We start from the raw sequence: 16,110 nt of genomic DNA, 5'->3' as shown, positions 1-16,110 counted from the left end.
AGGTTAGTTGCTGTTCTTAATTAAGAATTTCTCCTTCTTCTTAGGACGTTAAAGCCTTGGCTACGATTCCACTTCTGGGCTATACAGTAGATGACACCCCAAGAAGTGCTGACCTCCCGCACAGCTTCAAACTGACCCAGTCTAAGTCTGTGCACAGCTTTGCTGCGGACAATGAGGAACTAAAACAGAAATGGCTAAAAGTCATCCATTTAGCTGTCAAAGGTGAGACAACAGAATGTCAAAATGAACTGCAAATGAATTTAGAAGAGCAACCTGAATCTTCTAAAACATTTGAATGCTGAAGCTCAAGAACACATGGTATTTTCAAAAGATTTCAATTGAATTTGGGGTTAACCTTTGTGTTAACCTTTCTTTGCTCAATCAAGAAAAAAAAAAAAAGAAACAAAAAAAAGAAACTTCTTACTACCGTACACATCTTAGCACTTTATGTTTGGGAAAAATTCTGGTCTTTCTAAGGATCTTTTTCTTATATTTATGTTCTGTCAATAAAAGTGATGTACAGGTCCATTTCAGAGACTTTTTAAAAAAATGTGAATGCTATTAAAAATACTTACTAACTTTACTGTACTACTTGTTTGTTGTGATGCAATTTTTTTTTTTTTTTGAAAATTCAGTTGCTCTTCAGTTGGCGTTTGCTACTTTCATTAAGTATGCAAATATTGAAGCTTCCTACTTACATGTTAGGACTTGCAACAGGATAAAAGATATACCTCCACATTGCCAAAATAGATCTGTAGTTAAATATGCAGGGACAGTTTGGTTTAATGTATGTAGCTTATAGATTGAAATCCACAGATCTGTACATATGTTGTATTCACTTGTCTCTTTTCAATTAATGCAGATTGCTTTCAAAGGTATCTTGGCTTTTAAAGTTTCACTTTACCAAGGAAACAATCTAATGATTTTCAATCTAGAAATGATTACCTAAAATATGAGAAAACAATATATAATATATGTACAGTATTAAAAATGTACAATACTTGATTTTTGCTTTGATTTCATGATATTGGGTTCCTATTACTGAATAATTTATTGAAAAAGCATGTTTTCTATTTGAAATTAAACACGGTCCTAAATTAACAAATACTGTTCAGTGATTTGTTTTAATAGCTGACATTTAATGATCTTGACATTTTTATGCATTAAAAAAATAGCAGTAATGTAAGTGGCATGCAATGGACAAATAAGTTCCAGTTGTGTTTAAAAGAGTAGTCGCTTTTCTTCAGTGTCCTATCACTGTTACCTTTTAAGAGTACAGTAGTTCATTACTAAAATGCAGTATGTGGTTTGGAAAAGCAACAGATTCTAGTAACTTTCTGGGAACGTGTATTTTTGCTATTACGGTTATTGGGACAAAACATTTTGAACTTAAATCGTTTAATTTTTGCAGAAGATTAGATACTGTAATACTTATTTATGACAACATTCTTCAAGGATTATTGTTGTAAAGTGGAGCCTACTTTACACGAATCTAGTATAAGGTCTGAGCCTGCAATTCTCACATTGCATTAACTGACATTATTTGCATTCTGCTTGTGGGAATAACGACTTGTTGGCTCTACAGCATTCAGTCCCTTATGAACTTCTATTCCTATTAGGGTATTCATTCATAGAGGCAAATGACCTCCCTAAAAATTTGACTGTAACATCCTTGGATGAAAGATGACAAATGCAGAGGTAGTTATTGACTATCAAGTAGACAAAATAATTAAAAAATTTTCTGAGCCCTCAAAGGAAGGAAAATATGTAACTTCTACAATCAACTTGTCGTAACAACATTCAGGAGTCTTACTTCTAAATATAACTGCAATCTGTATTTTAAATCACGTCCAGCTGAAGAGCTCAGGTTCAAGTCCAGTTTTGTTAGTAACATGAGGGCAGATTTAAATTGTCACTTTTTTATGAGATTTCCAGACAGAGTATTCACTGAACTCCCACTTTACTCTTTTCGTGACACTATAGGGGAAAAATTTAGTTATTTTGCATTTAACAAAGGATTGTTAAAATAACCTCTGTTTTTAGTGTCAAGTGTACATGATTACACAGTGTCTATCACACTTGGGTATGAAGAATGTCATGCAAATTAACGTTAGTGAGCAGGATTTTGCTCTTATCTGCACAAATCCAAAATATACCATGGCCTTTAGACTTTAAAGCTTTAAACTAGTGTTAGTAATTATCAGGACATGGCATTGTAGAGTACTAACTCTGCAACTGACTTTGCGCATGTCAGTTCTGAATTATTCCTCGGGTGCTCCATGTGTCCAGATTATTCTGCATGTAACCCTAGCGTTACTTTTATCTGATGTGCAAGCTTTTCTGTAATTCTCTACGGGATTTTAAGTTATTTCTGCTGGCAGCTGTATTTATCTTTATTTATGGGCAACCCAAGCCTGTTTTGATTCACATTGGTGAGTACCAGCAAATCTTTGCCTGAGTGTCCCTAGCCAGTAAGTGTCATCTTGTTTATACCTTGGCGAGGGATGGGGAACATTCAGGTAAGCAAGAAGAACTCTCCATGGCTTACTCTTTCACAGTCATCTCCTGAAAGTGGCTATCTTCTAAAATAGTCTCAAGTGCAATTGTGGGATCTGGAGGATCATCTTACTGCATCCTCACGTATAAAAACATTTTTTCCCATGTTCAAGTTGTTGAGTGTAAGGGGAAAAGTTGCCTTAAAGGAGTCCCCAGATAAGATTGAGCTATACTGAAAATAATATGATGGTATGATTATAATCATGTAGTACATTCTGTTTTCTGAGCTCCTGCAAACTTAATTCTGAGCCAAGCAGGAAGATCTACTCCAGCTAAATGATTAGGGAAATGATTAGAAACAGCAGTTTCTGGGCTGCCTTATTGTTATAGTGGTATTGAGTAGCTGAAGCTGCTTGAATGGTTTCAGCATCTCCCAGATGAAGCCCTGCAGTTGGGCATAAACAATTTGAAATGAAGTTAGCACTGAGAGTTATTTATTTGAGTGTTAGCCTCATGTTTCCTCTCAGCCATTGAAGTTTATATAGTGTGGGATATTTTATTTACGCTAGTGAATCCTATTTCGTGTTCTCATAACCACTTGCTCAGTCCAAATTGTTCTCTTTGGAGTCAGAATGTATTGGCACTTAAATGTATGGTTCTGCGTGTATTTTGTAGGAAAAGTACATACCACCAATATTAAAGGAGATGAGAAGATGGAGAAGTTGCTTCTAGATTAAACCACCCTAACTGTTTTACTCCATTCTCCACAGACAAGCTCCCCTACAGCATCCAAAACTTTAACTTTAAATTGTAAATTAGGACTGCACAGAAACAAATTCAAAGTAGTAACTGCTCTGACTTAAGTATCATGACCAAAGCAGTCAAATTAAAACCATAATTCTAACAAGGTATAGACTGTTCCCATTTCAGCTGTTAAATTCTTAAAAAAAAAAAAAGGCATTAAATGTATTAGCATAAAGCTGTGTGTATAAGGAATAAACTGTAACTGAGTATTCATAATACATGAATGTATGTGAATGGCTCTGCTGAATTATTTAAGCTTTGTGATTCTTGTGTTCGAGAAATGCTTGTTTCTCACTTTAAAAGTGATCAGTCTTCTGTGCAATTTAAAGCAGATCAAAAGTTATTTTGTGCAGTTTTTATCTGTTCAACCAGAACGATGGCTTAATTTTATCATTGGAACCTATTATCGTTGGAACCTATTAATATATTTTAATAGGAACCTATTAATATATTTTTCAAAATTACTCAATATTTTTCACCTATCATGGAAAAAGAGTGTATCATGACATCTGTATGTTTGCACTACTCTTCCAGATCCTCTAAAAATTGTTCTCTGGTATCAGGTACTCCTGCTTGGTTGAAGAGCTGCTGTAAAATGCATAGCATCTAGTATTTTCAAATCCCTTTACACTGAGTAGTTTATTCCAAAATGTATTTAATTTTTATGTGCAAAATAGATATTGAGAATACAAAACATTCTATTCTATTTGCAGTAGAATATTAAACCACTTTAAATCCATGTAATATATAGTGGCACCTTTTTATGTAGGACCATCTCAAAGTGCTTTATAAATCTCTAAGATTCTAAATCTCTTTCATAGAAAAGAGGATTTTTATTCTTCATATTTTTAAATTATGGATGAAGCCAAGGCACTGATTAAATGTGGAATAAATACACTACCACCTGAGTAAATTTTAGATGAGGTTTTAGAAGTATGCTCTAAAGAGTTCCAAGTGGAGTCAGGAGGAAAAAATATAATATATATGTATATATAAAAATAAGTGGGGAAGATGTGGAAACACTTGATGGGTTCTTTGGGTTTTGTTGTGGTTGGGTTTTTTTGTGTGGTGGTTTTTTGGGGTTTTTTTTAACCTAAATCACCACATAGTTAGCATAAAAACTGGTCAGCTTTTAATTTCAAGACAAGATTCAATAAAATTAACAGAGTGGTGGTTCCCTATACTGAAGGAAAGGCTTTCAGGAAAGAAATAAACATTCCTTGTAGAAATAATTCTAAGCAATAAAAAAAGGAACTTTCTCTGTAAATCTATTTAGAGATCTTTAGCTGGTGTAAACTAGCATAGACCTGTGGAGCTATTATACCTTCAGTGATTTAAATTCATGTAGAATCTGCCTTACATTATATAAAGGCACCTGTGGAAAAATCAAGATTTCACCAGTTTGAGAGCTGCTGACTTACTATACCTCATCTGGAATTGCAGTGCTCAGTTGAACTTCAGATAGGTTTCAGTTGGAGATAATTGATGTAGAGGTGAATGTAAACAGCTGGAAAAATATATCCAAAAATAAATGATTGGAGAAGAGCAATACATTTGTGGCAGAATTGACTATCCTTAAGATAAATCTATTGGTGAATTGGGTATCATTCTTAGTCCTCTGTGGTGTACTGTTATTTGAAATCTGAAATTAAATATATGGAGTTACCTTTTTTTCCTCCAGTCTGTGGCCCTATTGGTATGAGGAATTTACCTAGCTGGCTCTGACCAAGGGACTGTAGTGAAGAGTGTTCCTTCGATAGAAGTTTTAATCTGCTAGTCAGATTGTTTCCTAAATCCCTTAACAGAACACAACATTAACTTAATGATTGTATATGTGTGTATATATACACATATGCATATGTGTGTATATGTATATATGTGTATTTATATATTTGAGACTATTATTCAGATGACCTGTTTTCAAGCAGTATTTTACAATCAAAAAATACACTGTGCTGCATTCAAAATATAATGTATATTGACTGTGTTGAGTATGCTTTTTGGAAGAAAAAAATCAACAGAAGTAGATCTACTTTTGTGGTATGTTTACTATTTCAGCCTAATTTAAACCCCCCCTCCCCACCCCCCAATCATGCTAAATTCAGTAAGGTTGTTCAATCTGCTTCCTTTAAAACCTCGTAATCAAATTTCTTCTCAGACTCAACTATGGCATTTTGCTTTCACCCCGTCCTCTTCCTCGCACAAGTGAATGTGGAATGTGTTTTTTTCCTTCAAGCAGATTTCTTTGAATAAAATATGTTTTCAGCCACTGCATAACACCAACCTGCTTCAGTGTATAGTTCATCCTTTTAGATTCATTAACTATTTATGGTGAAAACATTCAGAAAAGGGGGGGAACTGTGTCCAAGCATTTTTGCATGTATGTGCCCTGGTATTTTTAAGAAAGAAGCCAAATTTGTTGCATATAGGGAAGAGTTTGCAATAGAAGTATTGGGTTGGTTTTTTTTTTATTAGCATGTTCTCTATTCTGCAGCCCTCAAGGTAGATTAATACATTAATTTTAGTGGGAGCTAGATCAGCTGTAATGTTTGACATCAGAATTATAGGCTATACACGTTTATTCCCCTTCATTACGGAAACATTTCTGGTTTTAATTGAGAAATTTTTTTTACAGAAATACTAATATTTGGAAGAGGTGTAAATTTGTTCTGGTTTTGCAATAAACTGAAGAATCTTAAAGTGAAATATAAATGCCATTGTAAGTTGTGCAAATGTAAGTGGTCATTTTTATGGTCAAGAAATATATGAATGTAAAAAAATTTGCAGATATTGTATATATTTTCTGTAATATATGTATATTTGGTCATAAGGAGGGTGGAGAATTGTAAAAATTAAGCACTTTAATTCCTGTTGAGTACTTAAAAAGAAATTTGTATCCTGTAAAATAAAAGCATCATTAAATAAGTATTGCTGGTTGACTTTTTTTTTGTCCACCTAGTGTTTACTTTGCTGATGAAATCTTTAAACGGCGTTTCCAGTTGCATGTGTGACTTTAAGGACCTATCTGTTTTGGAACACTGGTGTCTCATTTGCTGAAGCGCTGGCTACTCACAAGTACTGCTAAGTTGGTGGAAGATAAATTCTGAATATATAAAGGACTATATATAATAGCTTGGGAAGATAAAACACGTGGTGTCTGCAATCCTTCATAGTTTAGATCCAGATTTCTATCATGGGAATAATAAAGTTCTCTCATGTGACCAGGACATTATGAGGGTACTTTATGGGCTTCTGCATCGCCACCCCCACAGAAACGTGCAGAAAGGAAGGAACATGTTCAGTGTAGCCCCACAGCGTTCTCACTATTACTCTGGCACTGCTCTGAACAAAAGGACAAAACAAAACATTAGGCAGCTGCTTGTGTGCACTGAATTAAAGTGGTGCTGTGAAGCAAAAATGATCAGGTAATTAGCTGGATCATGATCCTAAGCATAGGCAACTTTGCTTCTTCAAATGCATTCGCTAACTAAGCCACACATGCAGTTTATGGAAGTGCCACTGAAACTACAGCTACTCTTTTCGAAGTATCCTTTAACAGAGAGAACCATCTGCAGTTGCCTCCAATTTCCGTCATCCATCTGTACACAGTAAACCTGGTTTGATTGTATCTGATTTATTCTTGGTATTCTTCTGCAGGTGGGCACAACATTGCAGAAAGACTGGCCCCAAAATATATAGAAAAAAAATTATTACTTGTTAGTTCCTGTCTGGAAGGAATTGAGTGCAAGAATTTTGTTTACTTAGTTTCTACTTTTTCTTCTCCTTGCAAACACAGTAAACAAATCAGTGTTTTAAATAAGTACTGATGAACCACAGGAGGTAATGCTTCCCTCTTCATTTACATAATTTTTGTGCTAATTTTTCTGATTATTTTTTCTCCTGTGATTAACTCTTCCAAACCCATTATTTTCCTCATTAAACACAATGCAATGCCTTCTACATAGAGAAAAAAACAACAGAATTTTCCCTAAAATGTGCTTTAATAACAAAGCACAATTATAAAATTCAAAACACAGGAAACCCATAATCACAGCTCTTACTTAATTCCTTCATATCAGGAGGTTTAATAAGCTACTTGGTAGCCAATTGTCCAGAAGCCCATTGAGTACAGGGTTGGTAAGTAAGTAGTAGGCGTTGTCTCCTCTGGCTTTCCCTAACAGCCTGACTAATATGGTCTCATTACCATGGAATTTTTCTTGGCATTGTGTGAGCTTCCTGACATGAGAGAAAAGGGCATGCCTGCCTTGGTAAACACAATACTTGGAGCCTGTTTCCTTTAAAGAAATTGCTCTGGAGGGTCCTGTGGTATCTCCAATGACAAGAGGAGGGATCCCTATGAGCGTGACCTTTTTGACTTGGAGCCGCTCACCCTCTGCTCCTTGGCCCTATGAACTAGGCAGCTATGACAATATTAAGCCTCATCAGACCCAGTTCATGTGATAAATCAGGATACACCTGGCTGAGTTATTTGCTTGAGGTCATGTCTGTGTTGCTAGTTTCTGTTTCCATCTCAAAAATGCAATGCTTTAGTGTCACAAGCAGGATGTGCTACCTGCTCTGTTTCAAACTGATACATTTCTTTATGTTACAGCATATTTTTCAAATTACTTTCCCTGATTTAAAGTCTTAAGTTATGAAGAATCTGTCACATACCCTCCTAAGTTTTCCAGTTGTTAGCTACACTCTCTGTAGGTTGTTTGGGGTTTTTTTCTTTTTCTTTTTTTTTTTTTTAATTATTCTTATCACTAGTCAGAACTCAGGCAGCTTCCAACCATCAGGATCTTATCAAAAGAATTCATCAAGAATTTCAACCACCAAATCTGTGGTCTTTTTTGAGTATGTTTTAACATAGTATGCCCAACTCATTCTTCCAAACTCCAGATAAGGGTCACTGCTTCAGGGAACTGGGTTTTGGACTCTGGTTGCTACTGAATGGAGGAGCCTTCCCACAGTGTGAAATTAAATGAATGACTACATGATGGAAGAAAATTTCAACCATAATTCTGTTTAGACCTATTGCCTAGCTATGTAGAACTACTTGCTTTGCCTGTTCTGCCTTACTCGTGTGTTTCCTGGCTTGCAAAAGGGAATCCAAATCTTCTAGCTCAAGGCTTTGAGATGCATTTACAAAAGTCCTACCTTACCTATGTTGTATTTTGGAATTCAGTTTCAGATTAGCACTAAGCTGGTTCTATTAACTGAATGCTCTTCAGTGGCTGAAGTGCATCTTGCAGTTCTGTTTCATGTGAAAAGATTTGCATCCGTGTGCTCCAAGACAACTCTGTGATGCGAAGCAAAACATGGTGGGTAAGACATCAAGTGTCCACTCCAGAGCTGCAGCCCTAACCTGAACTAAAAAGCTTAAGATAGATGTACTGGAAGTACCCATTAGTCTTATATGCAGGCTGTGATGATATAAATCACATATGCTCAATTGTTGTATTTCCAATTTAAACTCAACTTTGTGCCAATCACAATATAAAAAGCAGCATGCACAAGAAGACAAGTATTATAAAAATAAAAAATGCTCCTCTTGGCATACTATTTTATCTTAAAAAGACCACAGGAGGTAGCTTCATTTAAAATATTAGATCCAGAAGTAGAAGATGCAAGCTGAATTCCTCCTGAATGCCAGCAAGTTTGCTGTTTGCTGCTTCCTACTTCCTTGGTTGGGCTAGGGTTTTGGGTTGTTTTTATCTTTTCCTTTCTAGTTATATTGCCTCAGCTGAATGCTAACTAAGTGTGTATTTTGTTTTCCAATAAAGTTATCTTCTTGATAGCAGACAGGAGTTTATTGCCTTTATTCCCTAAACCTTGTTCCTTTAAAGTAAAAGGTCATCAACTTAAAACTGAACTGCAAACCATTCCTTACGCAAGCACCCATTTTTTTCATATTTTCTTTCAATTTTATTGTTATTGATTGGCATTGCTTTAAGAATACACCTGGCAGACTCCATGAGAAATTTCCCCAGTGGATGCTTCTACATATAAAAATTACTTTCCAAGTTAATGAGATTGCTTGACTTAAGTTGACAAAAATTCTAGGGAAGAAATCCTAGGGTTTCACACCACCACCTGTTGATTTCTGTTTGTTCAACAGCACATGATATACAAAAGAAGCAAAAGACTTCTATCAAAAAGATATAATTAAAGCATCTGCAATGATGTGGGGAAATGTCAAGTGAAAATTTCAAATTTTCTCCACTAGACTCTATAATGAGAGGGAGAAATCAGCTCATTCCTAATATCCATCCTTTGACCAGTGAAGTCCTGTAACAGATCCTGAAGTTGATTGTTGGTGAGCCCATCAAAATGCATGAGGAAAACAAATCTGCTGTTTAGAAGTTAAGATGTTACTGACTTAGCACTATGCACTTGTACTTCATATCACCAATCAATGCTGAGCACACAAATTCAGTAACGCACCTCCACTAGAGAGGAAATGAACTGCTCAGCTGGGATACATCTAACTGACCAGTTGCCACTGGCATGGTGAAAATCATTCGCTGAAGGAACTGTTACTATTGTGTTTGTTATTTCAAGAAGTCTGATTGCCCCGGTTGGGGGAGGACAGTGGAGCGCTGTTGTACAGCAATACAGAATGATACAGACATTATTTTCATCTCTAGCCAAAGCTTTTACCTCCATTGGCCTTTTCAAAAACGCTGATGTGTTAGAAACGCTGTCCAGGTTGCTCGGGCTTTGTTACTGATTGATGAACTTTGACTGCTGTGTTTGCCCTGTGGCTCTTACCCTCTGCGCCCTGCCCCTTCCTTAACTTGAAACCTGCTTTCAGTTCTGCAAGTATGTTTTATGAGAGGTTATGTGACAACCCAAATATTCAATGAATTTAGATAAATAACTTCCTCGTGGATAGAGTGAGAGAATAGAAGGAACTCTTCAGTTGTTTAGATGGTCATATTGTCCAGCAAAGTTGTATCCTTGCCACAGGATTATTCTGTGTTGTCAGAGACAGGTAACACATAACTCGCGGATTCCTATCAGCACTGTGACCTTCTTACAGCCAGCTGAAGTGCGTAGGGAAGCTCACTTTGCCAATTCAGCAGAATCCCCAGACTATGGATTTGAAACCTCTGATTTCTGTTTCTTCTGGAAAAGAGAGCAAGGTTTAGAATCCGTCAGCTTGGGAAATCTGTGTAGAACATCCAAATGAGGGGTCATTCTGTCAAGGGATTTCAGGAATTTATTTATCTCAGCTTCTAATGGCGTTCGCTGTACAGATGTCTGCTGTAAGTGCTATGAGAGAGTGTTATAGTTACATCAGTGATGAGGTTGCCCTGGAGAATACAAAACCACCATTCAATTGGCTTCACATAAAAATCAGACTCTGGCAGACCCATGTAATTGCTGTATTGCATGGTTCCAAAAGGTGACATTACCAAGAAATAATTTACAGAAGTATTTTGCTAATAGTATTTGTGCAGTACAAAGTAGTATGACTATGCATGCAGCACAAATGCCATGCTACATACTGGGTATGTGGTAATCAAGTATTTCTTTCTCTAGACAAATACGATGGCAAGGAAATATGCTTTACTTCTACCGAGGTGCTAGTTTGCAGTTTCCTGCATTAAATGGCAAATGACTTGTCCACTACTGTCAGTATGTCACTGTAAAGAGACTTCGGCTGAGCAAAAATGGAAGCAGATGATGATGATGCAAAACTATAAAATTACATTATAGAGAAGAAAGAATGGAAATTTTGTGTTCTTGACTTCAAACATAAAACCAAGGAGGCTTATAAAGAAATTAGAAGATTTCAACACATATGTGTTGTCTTCTGGCATGGAGAATTGTCCTGGTTTTGGCTGGGATAGAGTTAATTTTCTTCCTAGCAGTTGGTATAGTGCTGTGCTTTGGATTTAGGATGAGAATGATGTTGATAACACACTGATGTTTTGGTTGTTGCCAAGCGGTCAAGGACTTTTCAGCTTCTCATACTGCCTTGCCAACAAGAAGAGAGCAGGCACCCAAGAAGCTGGGAGGGGACACAGCCAGGTCAGCTGACCCAAACTGGCCAAAAGGATATTCCATACCACATGACATCTTGCTCCATATATAACTGAGGGGTTGGCCGGGATGTGGGGCACCTCAGGAACTAGCTGAGCATTGGCTTTGGGTAGTGAGAAATTGTGCTGTTCATCACTTGCTTTCTATAGTCGTCGTCTACTACTACTACTACTACTACTACTACTACTACTACTATTATTATTCTTTTCTGTCCTATTAAACTGTCTTTATCTCAACCCATGAGTTTTACTTTTTGTTTTTTTCCTTTTTGATTCTCTCCTCCATCCCAGTGGGAGGCAGGGGAGTGAGCAAACAGCTGTGTGGTTGTTTTAGCTGCCAGCTGGGTTAAACCACATCAATGACAAATTTAAAAAAAACCACAAACCTACCACCAAATTGATGTTTTGCACTATGCATAATTAGATCATGAAATTTAGTGTCACAGCATGTCATCGGAACTAAGAATTTAGCATGATGGGACAAAAAACCTATTGTATGGTAAATAAAGCAATCTAGTTTCCAGTAACATAAAATGGAAGAAATACTGAACTATTTCAGATCTTATAGCAATATCAAAATTATTTAATATGCAGTTTTCGAATCAGAAAATCTTATTACTGCATTTTTATGTTTTCCCCAGAGGGCTGATGCTGGACGGTCATAGAGATGAGATTCTGAGGTAGATTGATATCAGGTCAGATTCAGTGTGGCAGTTCCTGTTTCCTCATGCCAATTAACTTTTAGTAAATAACCAGTCTGACTACTACTGCCTTTTATCAGATCTTTGAGTTTCTTGCTCAGTACAATAAAAGTTGGCCATGGAAAGTTAGAGTTAAAGCTACAGATGACCATTGCTTGTTAAAATGTGTATTGTTTTGGCACAGTCCTCAACTGGGCTGAAGTAAGGGCTGGATTTTGTAAATTGGTACAGGACATGACACTTCATTGCAGAGGCATTTCCAGCTCTCACTTCTTAGCCAGAAATGTACGATGTGTTAAACTTTGCACTCTGACGTGTCTTTGTCTTATATCTTCTTTAGTACTTTCTTCTTGCTTTCCTTCATTAATTCACTTCCTCCATCTGCGCTGTGTTTCTCCATTTGGGTATCATCGGGCCTTTGATAGGCCTTTCGACATTTCTGCTGGGCAGGCTAGGTTATCTCAACTCAGTTCAACAACTGATATTTTCTCTATGTGCTTTTTGAAATATTATACTGATAAAACTCTAAGAATAGCCATACTGAGACAGACTGAGGGGCAAGCACACACACAGTGCTTCTGCACGATACTCACCCAGCTTCCAACCATTGTCAGCTCAGAAACATCCAGAGCTAGATTTGATTCCTACATAGCTATTTATTTACATGTAATACATTTCTGTTTCTTAAACTTGGCCAAACACCATCTCAGCCCATTTAAACTTTTACTATCTACAACATCCTTTGGCAAGGAGCTCAACAACCCACCCATGAGGCACTACTGTCTTTGTTTTGTTCTGATCTGGCTCCTTCTAGTTTCATTAGATGCTCCCGAAATACTTGTACTGGGAGACTAAGCAAAACTGATGCTCTTCGACCAACTCCAGGCTGCTAATGATTACATGGCCCTTTAATCCTCCCTACCCCTCACCACTTCTTTTGTAGAGTGAAGACTCCTAGCTTACTTCGTTGGTCTTGATATTGAAGCTGTTCCACACCTTTCATCATCCTTGTTGTCCCTCTATGACTCTTTTCCAGTTCTACATTCTTTCTGAGATGTCCCACTTTGTTCTAAATTAAAATATAAAACAGGTTGCACTTGCTCCCCTTCACAGTGGTGTCCATGAGGTCCTACAGCAAAATGTAAGTGGCAGGAGAAAAGAGATTCACATAGAGAAATAAGCTGGTGTCATCTACTTTAGGTGCCAGTAGCTTCTATTCCTGTGCAACTGGAATGCTTTTTTTCTTTTTTTTTTTTCCCTTCCCTTCCCTTCCCTCCTCCCTCCCCCTCCTTCTCCTCTTCTCTTCTCTTCTCTTCTCGTATCATCTCTTCTCTTCACTTCACTTCTCTTCTCTTCTCTTCACTTCTCGTCTCTTCTCTTCTCTTATCATATCTTCTCTTCTCTTATCTATCCTCTCCTCTCCTCTCCTCTCCTCTCCTCTCCTCTCCTCTCCTCTCCTCTCCTCTCCTCTCCTCTCCTCTCTCCTCTCCTCTTTTTTCTCCGTCCAGGAACTCAAGGAGGCTCCATTCTCAACAGGGAACAGCAAATTCTTTAGAGAGAGTATTTGCTGTGTCAGGTGCACAATGCGGGGAAAGTTCGTTATTGTCCTAGAAGCTGGAGAGGCAGATGCCAAATGGCATCCTGGCATTAATGATCTCCAAGGGCAATCAGCTCCAGCACACCGAAAGCTAATGGGTGAAACTGCTGGAAAATGGTGCCTGTATGGCTGTGACAAGAACCCCTCACCAATAGGTCATTCAGAAACTTCTTCACAAAATTTTACACATTAACTGTTTCTCTCTGTGCTGAATACGCTAATTTTTTTAGTGCTTCAATTTGCTTAGCCATCTGTATGCTTTTATTACAAAATATTAGTCTTCTGATGACCAGCGTGAAATTTCCTGGTTAAGAATGAGAAACTTTGTTGTAAAGATACATAGATAAGAATGTATTTCCTTTTTATGTTCTTTCCTTCAACATTCAAGGGTTTCAAGGCATGAAGACTGGAAAAGAATTAATTTGTATAGAATAAGAATATAAATTACAATGCCATCCAAAACTTTAAATTTTCGGAAGCGTTTTTAATCTATTGGTTTACAGGAAAGGACAAAGCCAGAATTCAATTCAGTGCTAGCATATTCATAATTTATCTTTGAGAAAATGCACTCAAGGGAAAGACATTTAAAGATCAGACAGCTTATTTGTTGTGATCTTGCATCACAAGTCATCCTGTTTTCATTCTATCTTTTTGTATAACGTCGCTGAGTATTAGATCTCACAGTTTCCCACTTCCCAAGCCCTGCCAGACACCTCATCCAAACCTACTATTAAGCACATGAATTAGAAAATTTCAGATTATCTTACAGTGAAAACAAAAATATCCACAAAAAAAGCAAACAGAATAAATACAGTAGTTTTAAATTGGTCCATTATAATTCTTGATACGTGAATGTAAGCGGGAGAACATTTTTTTTTGTTGCACAGTTCACAGGAGCAGATCTTCTCCAGTTCTCTTCTCCCTGTGAAGAAACCTCCATAGTGCTTCCTCCCCACTCTCAGTTTTCTTAGAATCATAGAATCTTAAAGTTGGAAAAGACCTCTAAGACCATCAAGTCCAACTGTCAACCCAACACCACCATGTCTACTAAACCATGTCCCAAAATGCCACGTCCATAGGTTTTTTGAACACCTCCAGGGATGGTGACTTCACTACCCCTCTGGGCAGCCTGTTCCAATGCCTGACCACTCTTTTGGTGAAGAAATTTTTCCTAGTATCCAATCTAAACCTTCCCTGACGCAACTTGAGACCATTTCCTCTTGTCCTTTCGCTAGTTACTTGGGAGAAGAGACCAACACCCACCTCACTACAACCTGCTTTAAGGTAGTCGTAGAGAGCAATAAGGTCTCCCCGCAGCCTCCTCTTCTCCAGGCTAAACAACCCCAGTTCCCTCAGCCGCTCCTTATAAGACTTGTGCTCCAGTCCCTTGACCAGCTTCGTTGCCCTTCTCTGCCCTTCTCTGGAAACACTCCAGCACCTCAATGTCCTTCTTGTAGTGACAGGCCTGAAATGGAACACAGTATTCGAGGTGCAGCCTCACCAGAGCTGAGTACAGGGGCTTCTTCTCCTGCTCTGTTGACTTTGTGAGACCAGGTGCTGACAAGGTCTAGAAATTTGCCATTCAGTACCTTTCCTTGAGGTATTTGGGCAGCTGTGACACCACAACTAGGGAAGCAGAGGTGAGGGCAGTGCACGCACGTCTGGTTGTTTCACGCTTTTCAAGTGTTTTCAAAACACAGTGCCTTGAATAAATGTTGCTGCTCCATGCTGCTTGCTAAAAACTACGTCTGGCAGCCAGCCCGGGCAGTGATGAGGCCTGCCTCCCCCACAAGGGCTGCCTGTGGCACCTCAACTCACGGGCCGCCCCGCTACTGCTGATCCCCGGAGGGGATCAGCTTTATCGTACCGAAAGATAGAATAAAACCTGGGAATGGCTTGCAATACAAGACCACAGCGACTACGCTGTCTGATCTTCAAACGCCTTCGGCCTCTGGGCGCTGGCCAAGCACAAACTCTGCTTCCCCGGTCGGGGAGCGCCCGGCGCACTGAGGCGGTTCACAGCCCCAACGGCCGCCGCCGGAGAGGGCGCCCGCGCGCGGGGCCTCCCCTGCACTACAACTCCCATCATGCCTGGCGGCGGCGCAGCGCCCGGTGGGCGCGCACAGCCTGCTGGGGGCCGTGCCGTGCGCGGGGGCCGGCGCCAATGGCGGCAGGCGGAGGGGGCGGCTGACGGGAGCCGTTGCCCGTCGCGCCCATTCATCGCCGACGCCTTCCCCGGCTCTTGCTCTCCCTCGCCGCTATGGAGGCGCTGATCCCCGTCATTAACAAGCTGCAGGATGTGTTCAACACGGTGGGGGCCGACATCATCCAACTGCCGCAAATCGTGGTGGTGGGCACGCAGGTGAGGCGAGGAGGGGGCGGCGGAGCGGAGCAGGCCGGGCCGGGGTGGGGGGGAGCGGGCGGCGCGGGCCCTTACCGCCCTGAGGGCAAAGTCGAGGCG

At 39.0% G+C, this 16,110-nt stretch overlaps 2 protein-coding genes across 9 annotated transcripts in view; both read left to right on the top strand.

Annotated features, from left to right (window-relative positions):
* Positions 1 to 5,930, top strand: part of FGD4 (FYVE, RhoGEF and PH domain containing 4) — a 114,663-nt gene extending 108,733 nt beyond the window's left edge. For all 4 annotated transcript variants that reach the window (XM_075755944.1, XM_075755951.1, XM_075755962.1 and 1 more), the window contains one exon: positions 45 to 5,930. In XM_075755944.1, coding sequence (XP_075612059.1) covers positions 45 to 302 — 258 coding nt within the window. In that variant the 3' untranslated portion in view covers positions 303 to 5,930. The remainder of the gene's footprint in view (positions 1 to 44) is intronic.
* A 9,856-nt stretch (positions 5,931 to 15,786) lies between these two features.
* DNM1L (dynamin 1 like) overlaps positions 15,787 to 16,110 on the top strand; it is a 39,200-nt gene continuing 38,876 nt past the window's right edge. For all 5 annotated transcript variants that reach the window (XM_075755814.1, XM_075755794.1, XM_075755804.1 and 2 more), the window contains exon 1: positions 15,787 to 16,011. In XM_075755814.1, coding sequence (XP_075611929.1) covers positions 15,910 to 16,011 — 102 coding nt within the window. In that variant the 5' untranslated portion in view covers positions 15,787 to 15,909. The remainder of the gene's footprint in view (positions 16,012 to 16,110) is intronic.

The sequence above is a fragment of the Balearica regulorum genome, chromosome 1 (genome assembly GCF_011004875.1).
Source record: "Balearica regulorum gibbericeps isolate bBalReg1 chromosome 1, bBalReg1.pri, whole genome shotgun sequence".
NCBI lineage: Eukaryota > Metazoa > Chordata > Aves > Gruiformes > Gruidae > Balearica > Balearica regulorum.
The sequence above is the reverse complement of the archived record's forward strand: the minus strand, read 5'-3'. Positions and strand labels throughout refer to the sequence as shown.